The sequence below is a fragment of the Perca fluviatilis genome, chromosome 16 (genome assembly GCF_010015445.1).
Source record: "Perca fluviatilis chromosome 16, GENO_Pfluv_1.0, whole genome shotgun sequence".
Taxonomy (NCBI): Eukaryota; Metazoa; Chordata; class Actinopteri; order Perciformes; family Percidae; genus Perca; species Perca fluviatilis.
Window position 1 is genome coordinate 20,509,308 of NC_053127.1, and position 18,817 is coordinate 20,528,124.

The 18,817-nt window shown below is 38.6% G+C and overlaps 1 protein-coding gene and 1 long non-coding RNA gene across 6 annotated transcripts in view; one reads left to right on the top strand and one right to left on the bottom strand.

Moving 5' to 3' along the window:
• The window catches only part of cadm2a (cell adhesion molecule 2a), a 227,660-nt gene that overhangs the window by 50,381 nt on the left and 158,462 nt on the right, over positions 1-18,817 (top strand). For 2 of the 5 annotated variants that reach the window (XM_039777192.1, XM_039777197.1), the window contains exon 2: positions 15,722-15,772. The exons of 2 other annotated variants lie outside the window; for them this stretch is intronic. In XM_039777192.1, coding sequence (XP_039633126.1) covers positions 15,722-15,772 — 51 coding nt within the window. Of the gene's footprint in view, positions 1-15,702; positions 15,773-18,817 lie in introns of those variants that run through there. One more of the 5 variants, XM_039777196.1, reaches the window with a different exon arrangement.
• LOC120543858 lies at positions 13,001-13,995 on the bottom strand. The gene is made up of 3 exons (XR_005636405.1): positions 13,709-13,995; positions 13,408-13,461; positions 13,001-13,102 (listed from the first exon to the last, which is right to left on the bottom strand). It is a non-coding gene; the product is annotated as an uncharacterized LOC120543858 (long non-coding RNA).

Here is an 18,817-nt window from a genome sequence, read left to right on the forward strand (position 1 = left end):
ACAAGAGAGATGACAATAAACGCATAAAACACCTTAGAAGGTACTGACAAAGCACTTTACCTTCTTCCCCTATTTTGTCTTTTTTTTTTCTTCCACCTCTCAGCAAGGTGTAATTCCCATAGACAGACTGGCCTGTATAAAAGCGTGTCTGTGTCTGCTGTCCTGATTCCCCCCTGAGGTGCCATTCTGACCCAATAACTCCTTCATTCCATTCATGCTTCATTCACTCCTCTTTCTGCTTCCTTCCCGCCCTCTTATCCCCCTCTCACTCTTTCTCGGTCGCTTGCTCTCTCTCCCTCCGGTGGCCAGAATGCTGTAATTGAGTTTTTTATTCGAGTCAATTAAAAGTGCAGGACCAGCTAGAGACCAAACAAGTCTGCATAGTTGCTTTTTTTCCTCGGGCTGTATCGTTATTTATTCAATCCACTCTTTATGTCACTTAGTAGCTAAGAAAGCACGGGGTGTGTGTTTCATTTCATATGTGTCATTAAACTGTTTTGACATTGTTTACAATGTAATTTATCTTTCTCTATGACGCCTCCCCTTCCCCCAAAAGAAATCCTATTTAAATGGTAATTCAAACTTCCATTAAGTTGGGGCCTTTGTGAATGCCATACAGAAGTTGCTCTATTCGTCCCCTCTGCCTCAGCAGGCATCTGAGGCATGATTGTTTACTCCCCAAAAGCCAAATATTCATCATCAACTAAAACACCGGCTATGTTGTCTTCAGTTGATAATGCTTTCCTATTCTCATTTAGCATCATATTTTGTTAGCCACTGAGGAGCTAAATGATGGTGCTATTCACAGGGATCATTCAAGATGATAAAGCTTTGATATCTGTCGCCAACTTTGTAATCAGAGGGAAGGTTCACCGAGGTTTGAATGAGCTTGTCCACTTCCGAGGACTAATCCCAATTCGAGTTGTGGGTACAAATTGCGGATGTTGACAGAAACTGTGCCACATATCACTACTTAAATGTTTTCTCTCCCTTGTTTACCGAATCTCAATTCAGTTTGTGAAGGTGATGCTCTTCATATGCAAATTAGAAATAAACTGTGAGATTTGCAGCATTCATTCAAGGAAAGCAATGAGATTTATGGTGGCTGTGGGGCTAATTTTCTTTAAATGCCTTTATCAGCAAACTGCTTGGAAGGCAACTTTGAAATAGAAGTACACACACACACACACACACACACACACACACACACACACACACACACACACACACACACACACACACACACACACACACACGTACACTGCATATAGAGAAGTAGGTTGCAGGGTTGAGGTAGGAAAGCTGATATATTCCTTTTTTTCCAGGTCAATTGTCTGTCAGTTTCTGATTCAAGAGTTTTGTGCTACATAAGTTACCCCACTGAGACACTAAATTCATTGTAATCCTGTAGACCTTTTTTATAGCAATTTTAGTTAGCAAATTATTCATTACAAATGTACAGAGTCATCCTGTTAAAACTGAGGCCCTCGTATTATTATTGCACATTTAAAGATAAATGCTTTCAAAACTCCCAGCATTCTGATGAAATACTACATGTAAGAGAATAGCAACATAATGGATGTGGGATGGATGTTGTTACACTGTGGACCGCGAGTGGAGGTTCATGCCATTTTGTAAGCCAGTGTATGTATTATCTCCAAAAGGACCTAATGTTTGAAATCATAGTTGTATCCCTGTCCTCTCTATCTCATAATAGCATCAATACAGACCTACTGTACAGTTTACACTCACATTACAATGAACGGGATGTGTATGGTTTTACAAGCCCACTAATATTTAACTTCCAAATCCAAATATTGCCAACAAAGTTGTTGTTTCATTATATATATATATATATATATATATATATATATATATATATATTCAATATATAAAATAGAAAAGTAACACACACCAAGGGCTGTTGTGAAGTGCTGATCACTGGAAGTAAACTTAAAATTAGGGGAAAAGTGTTGCACACTGCACATGCATTTCTCTATTTATTCTGACGTCGTCCCGGCCCTCAGGCCTTCTTCAAATCAACAAATTAAATTGATTGTTTGTATTCAAACCATGATGAACACATTAGGGATTTTGCCGTATATGTCACCTAAATGTGTGGTTGTGTGGGAAAGTAAACACCAACTACAAATCGACTGCTCCTCTTCCAATAATCTAAACGGTAGTGGATGACTCACAGAAGCAACCATTGCCTAGCTAACCTCGAGGTGTGAACATGTACAGCTTGAAGAAGTAAATTTTAAATGTCCGCAGCTCAAGGCCAGATAAGCGGCGCGGACTCCACCGCTTGCTGCGACCGCTCTATGATCCTCGTTACTCGCTTTAGGTGCAAGTTTTAAGAGTTATAAAAGAGTTACGCAGCAGTCAAGGGAATCAGATTAGAAAAAGAGCTTCAATGTGCACGAAAGAAAATCAACACACAAGAAAGCCCGAGCAAGTACCGGTAAGCTTGCTAAAGATTCCTTTGTCTAACTCCACTTTATATCGTCCAAAAAGAGAGATCCTCCCCCTGAAAAATGCTCCAATGATCACTCTCAGAACATGCGTGTAAAGCTTCAATTGGCTACTTTTTAGGCCTAAGACCACCTCTTCTGGGGATTTTCCACTGTATGAAGTCATTTTGCTGATCCTGCATTTTGAATGTTTACGCTTAAGGCGTTTTTGGTATGAACTTTTCACCGGATAGACTATCCGCAACTAGCGCGACTGCTTCAGTGGTATATCATCGTGGCTATTAGCGACTGTATAACGGCAGACCATCTGTGGATTGTCAGCAGCTACACAGCAACTGAAGACTGCACGAGGGGGGAGAGTCTTTGTGTAGCACTGAGGAAGGCAGCCGCTGGAAGCAGTAAGACAGAGAAAGTCTGTGACTCCCATTAGGCAGACACATCGACATCTCCTATCTATATCACATTAATACACATTGTATTTGTCCCCATAATTCAATTCAAAACCAGATTTATCATATTTTTGCCACAACAAGCTACTATCTTTGGTTATGTCCTGTGTTAATAGACTGATTGTTAGCCCTTCATTATTTAAAGGAAGTTTGCATTCAAGCAGTGTAAATGCCATCAATAACTGAGGGAAGATAAATGTTGCCTGTAGACTGCAGAGGAGGATATTCAATCAATACCTGTATCAATACCATCTTAAACGATTCTACTGTAAGCAATGGGGTTAATAACGTGGTTCAGGTTATAGATGTGGCTGGTTGTGAAACATTTTTGTTTTGTCAGTTTTTTCCCCCCTCAGTCAACTTGTTCACCTTTCTGTTAAAGATTGAAAACCACTCCATGAGATCATTTGATGCTTGTAAGCAAAGCAATGTTGAATCCGGGCAGTAGTGAAGCTGGGCGGATTGAAATTATTTCTGAATCTGGGAGATCAGACATTCATAAAAAGTGTCCTTGAATAAGACACCAAACCCGATCCTTTTTTTTTATTGTCCCACACACTGGCACTTTAACATCTAGTTCAGATAGCTGGTTGCTGATGTACCTGACGATTTGAAGCCTCTTGTTCTCATTGGTAATTATTTGTAAGATGGTACATCATTGTTTTCAACATCTTAAATGAGGTTTCTGATTGGAAGCTCACCACAGGTTATGGCACAAAAGATTGTTACATTACATCCTGTTTACTGGTAAATACCACCGCACTCATTTTAATTGCTTTGGATGAGAACACCAGCACAATAACTAAGATGGAAATGGAGGCATTCTTGCCTCTGACAAACAAAATCAAAATGTATGAAGAAAGTTGACAGGGTGAGTTATTTCAGATTATTAGGAAAGTAATAACACATTTCTGATGAGCTATCCAGACCTACCAGACCATTAATTCCAAAAATAAAAATAGGAAAAATAAAAGCCCACCAAAGGCAGTTTCAAATGATGATAACAGAGATAAATACATAGCATATAGTAGTCTCTGCCCATCACATAGAATATGCTGTTGGTTAAATGAGTTCAGTGAACAAATGCTTGCTGAGAACATCTAATAAAAATACTACTGTATATTAAGTTTTCAAGTACTTGAGACCTGCTTCTTCAAATGTGACGCATCAAATAACTGGTAACTGCTCTGCTAAATGAAATGCTTTGAGACATGGCATTTTAAAGGCCAAGCCATAAGCCTGCTGCTATCAAACCTGTGTATTATTATTTTATCTTTTAAGCTGTTTATCTGCCCTGAATTAACAAAGACGTGAATCAGTTGGCATTTTAGAGTTCCTACTGTAGCTGTCACATCCTTTAGCTTATCAAAAGTTTTACTAGTGAACAATTCCCAAATAACGACTTTAAAGTTTTCATATGATGGGAGTGTTAGTGTTGTTAAATACATACTGTGTGAATCATGTATTATAATAATTTGAATCATCTGTCCGTACTGTACAAGAGTTCAGCCTTCCTCTTTCACCTGCCTTTCTTCTTTCAAATCTCTCTGTTTCCATGGTTACTGAAGACTGTAAGAGGCAGGTAGACATTGAATATATACACTTTGGGTATTAGGGCTGCAGCTATCGATTCTTTTTGTAATCGATTGATCTAGCACTTTATCGATCAATTAATCGGATAATTTTTTTTGCGTTTTTAAACAACCCAAACTAGGGAAAAAAGCAACATTTTCGGAAAAAAGCAAACATTTTATTGCCTACATTGCTTGCAATATCATCTCTCAAAAAACTAAACATTAAGTGCATTTAAGTGCCATATTACATTGTTTTTAAAGACTTTTTTTTTCAAATGATATCAACCTCAAACTAAGGCATACATTAAACATACACAAACATTACATTAAGTTGTGCAACTAACTTTCAGAACTACAAGTTTCAACCTGAGACTGATCTGTATGTAGGCCTATATGTAAATATTAGTTATACTCAACCTATTTTCATTTATATATTTGATTATAATGTCACACAGCTCTGTTACACTTATGCTATTAGATCGTTGATCAGCTGTTTCTCCGTGGAGAGAGAGAGAGAGAGAGAGAGAGAGAGAGAGAGATGCGCAACAATCAGCTGTTTTTCCGAAGGGATAGTCAACGCGTCAGCTCTTTAGATCAGATCGTGGTCACCACTACATATTTTCTTGTCTTTGATTTTGGTAGTTGTTGTGTTTGGTGTAGTTTCATCGTCCATACGACTCTGTGATTTACTTTAGTCGGTCCTCTTCGTGGAATGGATGATGAAGTTAGACTCCATGTTTTCTGTTGAGATGCTAAAGCACTGACGTTGTGCTATTATCGTGGTAAACTAGTTTGATTTTGCAGTAGACACACTGTACAGAGTTTTAGTTTTAATTACGTTTGAACTGATTCCAAACTTTGGACACTTTCTGTTGTTTTCTCCAGCCTGTCTCTTCTCTTAGCCCCTCTCTATTTACGCTCTGGCATATGTCGCCAGCAGCAGACTGAGCCGCGTCTGGTGTGCGACAGTAATAATGCTCCGTGCGGAAACACCGTCAGTCAGTGATACAACGTTAGTAACATTGATTTAACGAAGCTTCGAGGCAAGTCATTTTGCATCGAGGATTTTTTGTAATCGAATTATTCGAGTTATTCGAGGAATCGTTTCAGCCCTATTGGTATCCACTATTTGGACTCACCAGGCTTAAAATTCTTACCTGAATTGTCCACCGTTTAAATGATCTTCAGAGTCCTGGTAGGGTTGGACGTGGGTTGCTGTTTGTAATGCATTTTCATTGTCACGACGTGTAAACAGTGCAAATGAGAGTTACAAGAAAACCAGACCTGCTGTTTCTTTACCCTGCTTTATGTTAAGCTTAGTTGTTTTGTGTGTCATAATAATAAAAAAGGTTCCTTGAACAAGCACTGCAGCAATATATAAGATTAGTGTGGTCACTTTGTGGGGCACTCACAAGCTGGCATCACGACAACTACTGCAAACAATGAACAAGATTTGCATGAATGTGCAGGCTAGTATTGTAGGTAGATCAAAAGGTTCACAGTTTCTGAGTTTTTTTTTAAATGTATTCTGCTGTGAGAAAAGTGTAGTTTGAAGAGAACTGTTGCATGGACAAATCTAATTTTAAGTCACTAAATCAAAATGAAACAAACTTTTCTTAAGTTATGCCCATATACTTGTCCCTATACAAATGCATTAAGTAAATAGCATCTACTTATTTTTGTATTTATTTATTTTGAGTCTTGTGTGACATGTTCACCAGCTTAATATTGCCTTTATTTTCATCAAGTAACACTCTGGTGTGATGTAAAATTCTCTTCTCTCACCTTTTCAATCTATGCTCTTGTTATTTCTTATGTTTTATCACTTCTCCCAGAGCTGTCGTTATTATAAGATGCAAGTCTTGGAGTCTGCACCTCTGCCACAAATATCAATTCTTTACACATGCTATAGCCACTGAGGATCCTCAATAGGCTCTGTTCTTTAGCTGTGATTAAGTTTGTGTCTGAAGTATTAGATCCGGGTTTGATTCATTGGTTTTCAGCCAGCAGGTTCTTGTTATTGGCGAGTGTCCTGCGATTTGACAGGACAGCGATGTGGTATTGGAATAACTCTCCTTCACTCAACCACTGAAATATGATTTGCTCCATCACAGAGTACCTGCTGATATGATTTTTTGACAGATTGTAGGGAGGTTTATACAACAGTTGCTTTTTCATGAGTAGTGGTCAATAAGAATACCACCTGCAAGTGTTTTTGCTTTCCATTGTTTTTACCTTGTCTTTTCAATGTTAACAGTATTAATAGTGTTTTATTTTTCTGTTGATTTTCTGTTTTTTGCAGCTTGCTTTGTTTTGTCTTTTTTATTATGAAGAGTTGCAGTCTTCAAGTGCATAGTCAAGATAGATGAACTTAACAATTATCTAAAGTTAATTTTGTTCATAGGGCACATTTTAAAATAACAAACGGACTTACGGATACTCAGTTAATGGCATAAACAGCAAGAGAGTCGAGCTAAGATGCAAGCAAAGCATTTACAATTGGATTATAAACAAGGAGAAGCGCATTTCCAAATTAATAACTCACTGCACCATCCTCATAAAATCCATGCCCTTCACAAACACACATTGCCCTCTTTCCGATCCTTGCACACTGAGTCTTGGCACAGTACAGGGTAGTACGGATGCAGACCAGATACCTTTTGTCAACTCACCTCAGCAGGATGTAATGATATTGATGACAGGAAGTCATCATGGAGGACATGTATCACAGCAAGACATGTCTTAGGTGAAGCATGTCCCCTCTCTACTCATCAATTCTTTAGCAACCTGCTGTCACCTCACTCTTCTGAGTACAGCAACATATCTTCTACCCTTGCTCATTTTCCATTGGCCCTCTCTGTCTCTCTCACACACACACACACACACACACACACACACACACACACACACACACACACACACACACACACACACACACACACACACACACACACACACACACACACACACACACACAGAGTAGGGTGACTTCTAGACAAAAAAAATTATTCACACCTGGCCTCTTGTGATGTTATTGAAGAGGCCAAATGTAATCATCTGAGTTTCAAGGGAACAAAAGGGACCAGAAGGAGTAAAAAAAAAGGAGTATTGACACTGTGAGACATAACCAGTAAGAACAGTGACTTTTGTGTATAGCAAAGTCAAGTATATGCAACATAAAAATCCAGTCATCCCTTTTTATAGTAAAAAATAATGTAAACTGTTAACAATACTGTACATTTAGTATTGTTTACAGTTTTTTTATTATTAAAAGGAAGAAAAAAAGGTCTATTACTTACTTGGTCTCAGCCATAGACTGTATCAGTCTATGGTCTCAGCCAGGTGGAGGGGCGTGTCCATGTTTGACTGACAGCAGCTGGCAGACTGAGCAGGGGAATGAGAGAGAGTAAACAAACTTGCACTGCAGCCTACATGTCAAGTCATGGGCAGATAGCGTGTTGTTAGTGTAATTTATCAGCATTTATAAAGACCAAAGTAACATTTACAGGTAAGGTTACATGCTTTTTAATGTGCTGCAGCTAATCAGCTAGTTAGCTATGTATCCTGAAAGCTAATGTTAGCAGTGCACTTTTTCCCAACGAATGTTTGTATGGTCGCTCAACAAAATGAGGTGCAGGAAAAGACCTGTGTTCATGTTTGTAAGTTAGATAAGAAGGATACTTTACCAGGAAACTAATGTGGTTGCAGTTCAAAACCCATGGCTCTTGTGTTGTGTAGCAGTCTGCTGTCTGGCACAGTGTCACCTTCTACTCTGCATATGATAGAATGCTGACTATACTGCTTTGAGTTGCTGTTTCACAATAAAGTCTCCACCTATGTAGACAGAACCCTGACAAATTAATTAAAACTGGGGCCAACATGGAAAAAATATCAAATATAAATGTCTCCCCCTTTGGGTTCTGATTGTTTTTCTCAAAAGGAGAACACAGGACAAGTTATTATTACTGTACTGCAACTGGAATATGCACCTAAGTAAGGTGGTGCAGATTTGAGCCTTGTACTCAAAAGTGTTGGAGAAAAACAAGTGACATCAACTAAACAGAATCAACAGGATACCTCAGAGGTTTACGCCTGGTAATATGATCTGTATTTGGACCTGGGTGAAGAACATTAATGCAAGCTGAACTGTAAATGCCCCCAACATGCACTGTAATGTGATTGTTATCGTGTTGCCCACATCACCTCTGAATGCAGTCGGCCTTAAATTGCATTTGGATGCCAGCCAGAGTCATCCAGGTGCAAATGAAGTCTGCACAGTGTGTTCACAGTTGTGAAAAGTTGTTCTCACAGGGTTTGAACATTATGACACTTGCATGTAACCTTCCACACAGCTTTACTGAAAAAGTGCCATGTGATCTCCTCCCACCTGCCATTGCTCTTCCCCTCATTCATAGCGAAGCAGTCTCTGTACAGCTGTAAAGGCTGGAAACACTTTCAGCAAAACCTGTTCTGGTATCAGATGCATCCTAAGAACCAGCCAATAAAGATTATGTTTTTTTTTTTCTCATTTCAGCTTTAATGTAAATACAGGCTGCACCTGCCATATGTTTTGATTGACTGTGCTGCCTCCCCACCTGCTCCGCTGCTTTGCATAGTTCGTATGAAAAATGACATAGCATCATAAAAAGGATATGTATAAAAGCTGTGTGAAAAGCAAACAATAATTGCCTTAATTATGATTTAGAAAGGTCGGTGTCAAGATGCATGGGAGAGTAAGAGTTGTTTTTCATTCTTTGGAGGGTTTTAGCCTTAATCCGACCCATGTGACATTTTAGTTCCCATCTGCTCAGCGTGACCCCAGAATTCCCATGGTTTATGATGTGTAACTTCCTGTTTTTCTTTGCACAGCACACTCAGATAATAAGATAGAAATCCTAAAGGCATTGTAAAATACTGTTTATAACCTCTAACTGCAAGTCAAACCAAAAGCCAAAAAAATAGATTTAGCCCATAGGGGAAGGAATGCATACATTTACCATTTAAATGCTTTTCCCTTTTTACATTGACTTTTAATATTCTCTTAAGTCTAATAGAGTACACTGGAATAAGATGTGAATAAACACAATTTTAGTGCAACAAAAAAGACAAGAAAATAAAGTGAGGGGGAACTTTTGTGAGTGACTGTATGTCAAGACTCCAGACTCTTTGTGTAGCTTTTGATTATTTTGTATTTACACATGCTGTAGGTCTCTTTGCCGTTATTAGCAGAACATTTCACGATAAAAATGAACTGAAAGAAAGCAAAACATTTCCTGTGCTGTCCCATTTTTCTTTTGACTTCAAACAAGGTTTCAGTTATTTTGCAGTGTTTGTGTGTCAGAGCAAAAAGGGTGAAGCTTTTTGGTGAGGAGCAGAGAAACAATCAGTGAACTACAAAGTGTGGAAATTGACAGAGTTTAGTCTTTGACTGCTGACAGAGTTAATTGGAGTAAAGCTGAGGTTTTCAGGCTGCTTCCACAGACAGTGAGATCTAAATTAACCAAGACTTTTAGACACGATGTGCACATGGGTAAACATACAGTATGGTGGTGTTTGCAGATGCTGATTGAGAAATGACTATTTTAAAGTTCCACAAACTTCTACATGTATCATTTTGATATTGATTGATTTATGAAATCAAGGAAATGTGGACAATGCAACGATATGACATTTAACATAATGCTGGATGTCCCCAGGGGCAACTGGTGTGGTATGAGAATATGCAGGCTATATATTGACTTTTTCCAATATCGATCATTTGAACAACCCCTAATGGTCAGAAAATCTTTAATCAAGTTCTTCTCTGTAGATGTTGGGATTTTGCCACATCAAGTAAAGAATTATACTTTGTACTATATTAGCAAACACAGCCAAGAACATATAACATCCATTTGTAATGAAGATCATATAGAAAGCTGCCAATTACCTACAATGTCCAATAGGTAAGATGTCCCATTATTGAGATTGACCGTTAAAATTCAGCATATCTGTTGATATAGCAGGGTGGATAACAATGACTCCACTATTTCTTTGTTGAGTTCTAACTTTTACTTGCATTACAAGATATATTGATCTCAATTCATACATTTGGCATGGCTCATGTACTGCTTTGTTTTTACCTTTCTAGTCTATTAATGCTGCTTTTGATAATACAATACCAGTCATAAGTCTTTAAGGCCATACTCTAATGTCCTGTACTGTCAGGACATGAGTTTGAGAATAGCAAACCTTTAATCTTTGGGTTTGGAGAGAATGTTTTTCATTTGATTCCTTGTTGGATCAAATCTGGCCTTCAGTAGTTGGCTCTCACTTCCACATACAGTAACCAGTCTAAGTCAAACAAGGTCTATTTTTACTGCAAGAATGAAACTTCCATTGAGAATCATTTGAGTCTGGCAGCAGGGGTTGTTTTTTGGCAGGATTCTCTACCTCTCATAACTCTCAAAACCTCATTTAAATGAATCCATTGCACAACCTACTTTACATGTACATGGCACCAGAAGGAAGAAAAGGCTTATTGAGCCATGCCAGACCACAATGCGCAAAGCACAGTTTTTAAAGAAAAATTTAATTTTGGCAAAGCTGATATCTCAACAATACGTCTAAAATGAGTCTCTCAACAAACCAGATTATTAGATAATCGTGTAATTCTTCTTTTTAAAAGTTTTTTTCAGTAAAGAGTAAGTTAATCTGAAAATCTTGTTTTGCTGACTTGTGGTATAACTTGTCACCTTACCAAAGTGATGTACAGGTTTTCAACAAACACATCACTGTTGGGTGTGATTACAGGTGCAACAAGTTAGATTTCTCACTTTATCCATCAGTGTTGCTGGGTGTGGTCAGAGGTAAAACATGCTTGCAACTTTCAACCAGACTGGGCAGTAACACACTGCCTTTCACCCTAGTGTTAAGATACTCTTTCAATTATTTAATCATTTTGATTTATTACTGGTGCTTTTTCTAAACCAGGAATACAATTATCATCAAACCATTAATTTTCCACTATTGAGCTAGCTAGAAAGACATGCCTTTTTTGAAAGCCAATTTTGATTATCTTGACAGTCAAGTCTTTCACTGAAAAGTACTTGTTACTACTTTAAATGTAGCATTAAGAAATACAACAGAAACAGAAAATTGCCAAATGAATAAGTGTAATTTCATGAATACCTGAGGCCCCTTCTGTAGACCTTACATTTAGATTGCTGAATAGAATAATACCTGAATACCAGCAGCAATGTCTGTTACAGCATTGGACTAATGGAGTCCTTAAGTAAAAAGCAAAAGCATTGCTGATGCCCATTAAAATAGAATTCAGGATAGAATAATGACAACTGCAGCAGCCCATAAGACTTGGAATGGTTTGATGGCATGGTCTTGTAATTGATAGTTTTAAATGTATGTATATTTTTATATTTTTTTAAATGCACAGTTATCTGTGCCAACAGTAGTATTGTATTGAAAGCCAAATACTTTTAGCAATAATAGTTTTTCCTTATACACCTCCTTCTGAGACATACCACCATAGCAACAAACAACAGGGTTATAATTATTACAATTATCACCAGACTTTCACGTCACTGTAGCACTGTGACATTCCTCATCTTCTGTCAGTGATAACACTTTGTATTTTCACCAGAAGCTTTTTCACTGTTAATTGACATTCAAGATAAGAGATTGGTAGTTTACAGCTCTCTAAAAAGATCTCACACTCATACAGTTTTATGCTTTTTAAGGCTATTTCTATTTTATAGTATTTTTCTTTTCTTTCTTTTCCCATTTTGCCTTTATAGACCGGCTTGGCAATGTAGAGGAGGAATGTGGGGAGAGAGACAGAGAAAAGAGAGAGAGAGATGGGAATTGTGTGCAAGAAAGATCCCTGGCTGGACCCAATCCAATGGACACGTACCATGTGGCATCCCAGAATGATGGGCCACCAAAAAGGCCTCAGGAAAAGTTTTATTCTTCTAACAAGTCATGTTGCAGTGTGTGGTGTCCCTTGATATGTTGCCATCTCTTTAGCACTTTTACTTCCACTCTGCTTTTGACAGCTACACATGGGAGGAAGGGGGTGAGAAAAATAGCCTGGCACACAATTTCTTTGTCATCCGTTGAGATTAATTTCAAGTAGTCCTTTGAAATAAGGTGTACAATAGAAGACTGCTCTCTTTCCCTCACACTTCGTCATGAACTGTTTATACACTTGACTTGACAGCCAGTCTCTGATCTGTCATTGGTCTTTACTCCTTCTCTTGTTGATTTATGAGGCCAAGACAAACAAGACTCCAGACCGTGTCTACTTAATTAGTATCTTTAACCAAACTCTAATGCACAGTGTCCTACCTGGTCTCACACCAGTATTACACTTTGAGGTGTCATAAAATATTCTTAAAGAAGAAAATAGGTGCAAACTCCTAAGCATGAGTGGTGATAATACACAAGCCGTTATAACAACAATGAAAACACATTTGGTAGCAGTTTTTCTTCTTCCTCTTATCACGCATGTGTAGCCGGTCTGGCCTGACACTCCCTTAATCTCAGTATGTGTAGTAATGGACGACAGACATCTTCTGCTTTGCCAGTTGGACAGGGGGTTTATTTTGTATACCTGTGTACAACACACATTTATCAGTACAGCAGCTCTGGATTCCCACACGCACACCTCTCCTCATCACAGCGTACCGCTACTCAGGAACACGTGCAGTGTTCTTATTCAAATAATGTAACAAAATACATTTCAATGTGATCGTATAGTCAAAATGTCATTATAGAATCAAAACAATTTCCCCACATACCAACTGCAATTTTTATATTTCATTAATAAATGTAAAATATAAAAATGAACAAACAAAAAAAACTACATATATAAAAATAACATTTTCATCACAAAACACAAGGGGAGTACTCACATACCTGTGTACAACACACATTTATCAGTACAGCAGCTCTGGATTCCCACACGCACACCTTCAAAAGAAAAGAGCCAGCACATAAGAATCCACACGTGTGCTCTTCATTAAGCTAGCCTGAGAGAAGCGAGCTAGCATCTCACACAAAAAGTGCCGCACACAATAAAACTGTATGTACACATTCAAACAAATATCGCCATAACAAAGGACAAAGCTCGTGACAGTTAAAGTGTAGCAAGAACCTCTACTTAACGGTTTTAACATGTTTTAAGTCACTTTGAACCAGAGCGCTCCGATTGTCTTACCTCTCCTCATCACAGCGTACCGCTACTGAGGAGAATAGCGCCGACAACACAGGAAGTGACATCACCAACAGGAAACTGGTCACACCGCCAGAATAAAATTAACAAAATAAAAACTCCCCAAAATAAATACACACAAAACCAGATTTATATGAAAATAAATAACAAAATATCAACAAACATGGATTTTTGGTGAAATATAACAGTTAGAACACATCGGTTACACATGCATGCACGCACACAAGCACGCACACACACTTTTCTTCCTCTACACTGTTTGCCATAATGATCTGGGGGATTTACAAGCAGTCACAAGGCTACTCTGAGGTTGTGCTTAGACTAAAACATGACTTCAGATATTTTATATACTTTCTTGAGCAGGTGAGACTGTGAGCGTGTTTGACAACAGCGATGTACTTAGTTTTCTGAGTTCCGTGTCCTGTCTTAAGTCACAAAACAGAGTGAGTTTAATTTCTGCGTTTTTGTGTGTGTGTGTGTGTGTGTGTGTTTTATGTTCTATAAATAATATTTAGCACGTCATTTACTTTGCCTGAATGAATGAGGATCATACAGCTGATAGGGTAGTGGTCCTACTTTTTAATATTTAATATTTATGGATTCTTAACCTGACCTGCACATATGCTGCTCCACTAGCAGAGATTTCTTTCTCACTTGTGGCTCTGCTTGCAGTACAGCATCACGTGGTGGGACATTAGAGCTGAGCTTACTTGAACACACACATCCACCCATACAGTACACACACACACACACACACACACACACACACACACACACACACACACACACACACACACACACACACACACACACACACACACACACTAACTTTCACCTTGTCAGCACTTGCTCCAGATGCGTCTCGATGGGTAAAGTGTCCATTAACACATTAGTGTGTCTTTATCCATGTCAGTGCAGCTGCACACCTCAGGATGTGCTCCTCCGTACAGACTGCTCAGCTTCCTGCAGAAGGTAGAGCCAAGTTTGTTGCACAGCAGCAGCACCAGCAGGGCGAGCTGTGACATGGTGTTTTCTCTTGATGATGTAAAGTCAATTCATGGAGGCATTAATTTGTTTACTGAAGAAAAGTAACTATTTTTTCACCTGCTAAAGATCACTTTGTTCAGTGAGCTGAGTTTGACTTTCTAATGTTAGGTTTTATGCCAATGACCCGAGCTAATGTGCAAGCTCCCGGTTGGCACAAAAGCTATAGTGAGGTACCTTAAGGCTCCCTCTTTGTGCCTCATTGGTTTTGCTATTGTTTGATTGGAGTAGATGAGCCTCTACTTTGCCTTTGACTTCAGACCAGGGCTCATTACACCTCCTCTCTCACTCTCTGTCCATGCTTACCTTTTTCCCCTTGTCTACAAACGTATTTCCCCCACATACACATAAGCCATTTAAATAGCATGTGGAACCAGGCTTTCAAGAAATGGCTTTCAAGTCATTAATGGATTTATTAGACTAATTTACTGTATATGTTGCACAATCTGTTATCGATAGCTGCAAATACAATTACATTTAAAAAAAAAAAAAAAGGAAAAACAGAGCCTCCTTCATAGTTATTTGGAGCTGCCAGTGATGACACTGAACCGCATCTCGCAACATTTCACAAAATGCCACGATCTCATCCCATCTGCCCACTCTCGCACACGTCCTTGGAAACTCATATACAGAAATATACATACATGCATCCTTTCTTTCCTAATGAACACACTCTCCACCCCTCTAATCTCTATCAGTCACTCTGCAGGAAAAGACGAATAGTCTCTCCTCCGATCTTCCTTCACTGTTTACTCTCCATTATGAAGGGAACTGATGTGTGTGAATGTAAATGTGAGAACACAGTATTGTGCATACAGTAATCTGCAATGTTAAGAATACAGTTCTGTCATGTATTACATTTGTCCTATTACACATAATGCATTGAGTTGATAACTATTGTTTTTCTATTTTGTCTCATTCTCTCTGCTTTTCTCTCTATTTCTGTCTCTCCAGGTGAGTCAGTAATTTGTGGTGAAACCTTCTCCTCTGAAGCACTATGCATTTGTGAGTGACTAAAAACACATACACACCATTTATCTGTGCAGTAATGACAGGCCCACATTACTTTAAGTATGTTTTAGAAACACCAATAAATAAATACACCAATAAATCTCAAATTAATTATGCAGGCAGAAATGTAAAGCCAAGCAGTAGTTCATCTTTTTCTCGGCTCCCAATTTAAAGTTTCAAACCAGGTCTGTACAGTCGTTGCCGGGAAGTCATTTTTTGAAAGCAGTTTTGGCAGGTTTTCTAGCCAAGAGCCATCACAGATACATTTTCACTAGAAATGGGAGAGTCCATTTCAGTTCTTTGAACATGGGTTAACCAAGCAATATTTTACAGCACACAGTTTGACATCTCAGCAGCAAATAAACCCTTGTAAACCCTAAGAGGCCCTTCCTGCATTTCTCTTACTGCCAATGTTATTTGCCCCAAAGCAAGGAATAAGCAGTACACTATTCCCCTCCTTTTTCTTGTGTTTCCAAGAATCCATTTGCCTGCTCCAGGAGCTAGACATCTACTGTTTAGGCTCTTGCCATGGATGATATGCTGTAAATCAAAATCATTCAGTTCAAAATATACATGCGAAAGATTTCCAGGGGTTTGCAGTTACTCCAACCTGAAGCTAAGTTTTTCATTTTTTATTGTAACAACACATGGTTAAATCCCATTGACACCTCTTTTCTCTGCAAATCTCACAATTTGAAACTGCCTCTGAAAACGGGCAAATCTCAAAAAGCCGCCTAGTTGACGTCAACTCGGCGGCTCCTCCTCATTTGGCTCTAGTCTCTCTCTTTGTCACGCCCCAACATTTACAACTGACCTGAGATCAGTTAGTCTTCTGAATCTAGGTCGGGCAGATCTCAGAAATTGTATACATTGTTCATCTGCTATTTTACCATTCAATTCACTTCTGAGCCTTTTTTATGCGACAAATCTACAATGTAGAGGTCAAATATGGGCCATTTTACAAAAATGTATGTCTAATTGCAAATTTTGTCCGACTGTGTGTCGGAGTTCAGCTGCCGGTGCTGCCTGTGTTGCTGCCTCGCCGCCTGGCCTTCCTTCCTTCACAGACCCCGGCCTGCTGTGAGCTCGATTGAGCTCCGTCAAGGCTGGCAGCCCACGGCACTTCATACCCGCGCAAAGTCACCGTTTTTTGGGTGAATGACTACCAAACACCACTGCCTGGACAGAGCTCCAGGACCTGCAGTTCCCCTCTTCCTAATGCCAGGTGTGTGTGAGTGAGAGTGCGGTCAGTGAGCTTGTTACGCCAGCAATATGTTACCACAGATTCCAGTTAATCTTAAAATGTGTGTAATTGTAATGTGTTGAGTTATTTAAACAAACGATTGAGGAAATAAACACCGCTTGTCCGCGAGTCTCATTGATAGAGCCTGCGGCTGGATGTAGCTCTATCAATAAGAGCTAGCTAGCCTCCTCTTAGAATTCCTCTGAAATTAACAAAAATTCATTAACTTGAAATTGGACATTGTTAGCTTTATAAGACCCTTAGGTAGATGTTGTATACGTGGCGTGGCAAAATTCTAACTGTAAATATACTTGAATTACGCCGAAAATGAAGCTAACTATCCGTGAGTTACAGCTACACATAGTTAGGATTGAAGGGACAGTCGCAGCTAACGAAACACCTAGCTAGTCTTCACAAATATTCATTAACTTGAAATCGGACACCGTTGTTAGCTTTATAAGACATTTAGGTAGATGTTGTATAAGTGGCGTGACAAGTGTGTAACATGTGGTAAGAGACTGGTGTCTTAACAAATTTGCAATTAGCCATCAATTTTCGTAAAACGGCCCATATTTGAGCTTTATATAGTTGATTTCTCGCTTAAAAAAGTCTCAGAAGTGAATTTAATAACGAAATAGCCCGACAAACAATGTAGAACTTTGCAGTATCTGAAATATGAGACCTGCTGTCAAGTCTTCCATGTGTTTCTATGTAGTTTGCTCAAACCAATCAGCGCGTAGCTCATTCTGAATATTCATGAGCATACCATATTTGGAAGAAAAGCTCTTGTTCCAAATAGAGCCATATTCACAGGGTAGTTAAGGGCCTAATAAAATAGCATTCGGGCAATTTTCAGCCCAACCAATGTTACATACCCCATTAGGAGACCTTAAGGAACAGTGTAAAATACCCTATATAATCATTCTATTACCCCTTTAAAACAGTGCTGCACACTAGGTGGCAGCTACCGCAGTATGTATGCTCCTGAGCAGTTCTAGTCTTTTCAGTTCAGGAATGCCATGTCTGCTCTTAGAACAAATGAAAACACATTAACAATTTCTGCCAAAAGACATTTCTTAACATAGGCTGCAGCATTTTGTTTTCTGTGTTCATGGTTTAACATTCTTAGTTATTTTTCTTTTCTTCATGTGTTTAAAATCTGTGGAAAATTCTGCAGAATCTGCTGGCGATCTTTTATATCTTCAGTACATGCTGTACTCCATTACAAGTCTCTGTCGTCTATTTTCTAATATCAGCCCTTGCTTCTCTTACAACCATTTTAGTACTATTTTGTTTTTTTCAAAGTTTTAGCTGGAGGCACCATGTAAAAACTCATTAAACTTTGAATCAGGACAATGATGTAATCAGAGACACAATCTCATGGCAGCACTAATACAGTTACATTTGTAAAGAGTGCCAACTGCTAACTTGAACAAACAGGCACGACTTTTAGCATGTTTGTCACACCTAATTATATTTAATAATAGTAGGGCGCAAGGAATGATCACTGCAAATATTTGTTGTTAATATTTAAACCATTTTTAATGTTTATTAATTTTAATAATGAGTCTTAATTATCAGTTATTCTCTTGTGGCCTCTGGTGGCATGTTGGGTGGTGGCTAGTACATTTGGGAATCACACTTTACTCTCTCCTCTTTGGTGTCTGTTGCTTTGAGACTGTTGACTATGTTTGTGCCTCAGGTATTTAAATTGGAAAATTGCTTTGAATTGATTTGCATTAGCTTATTTAATAAATTAGGTCCTAAACTACATAAATTCCCACCTATTAAGTCAC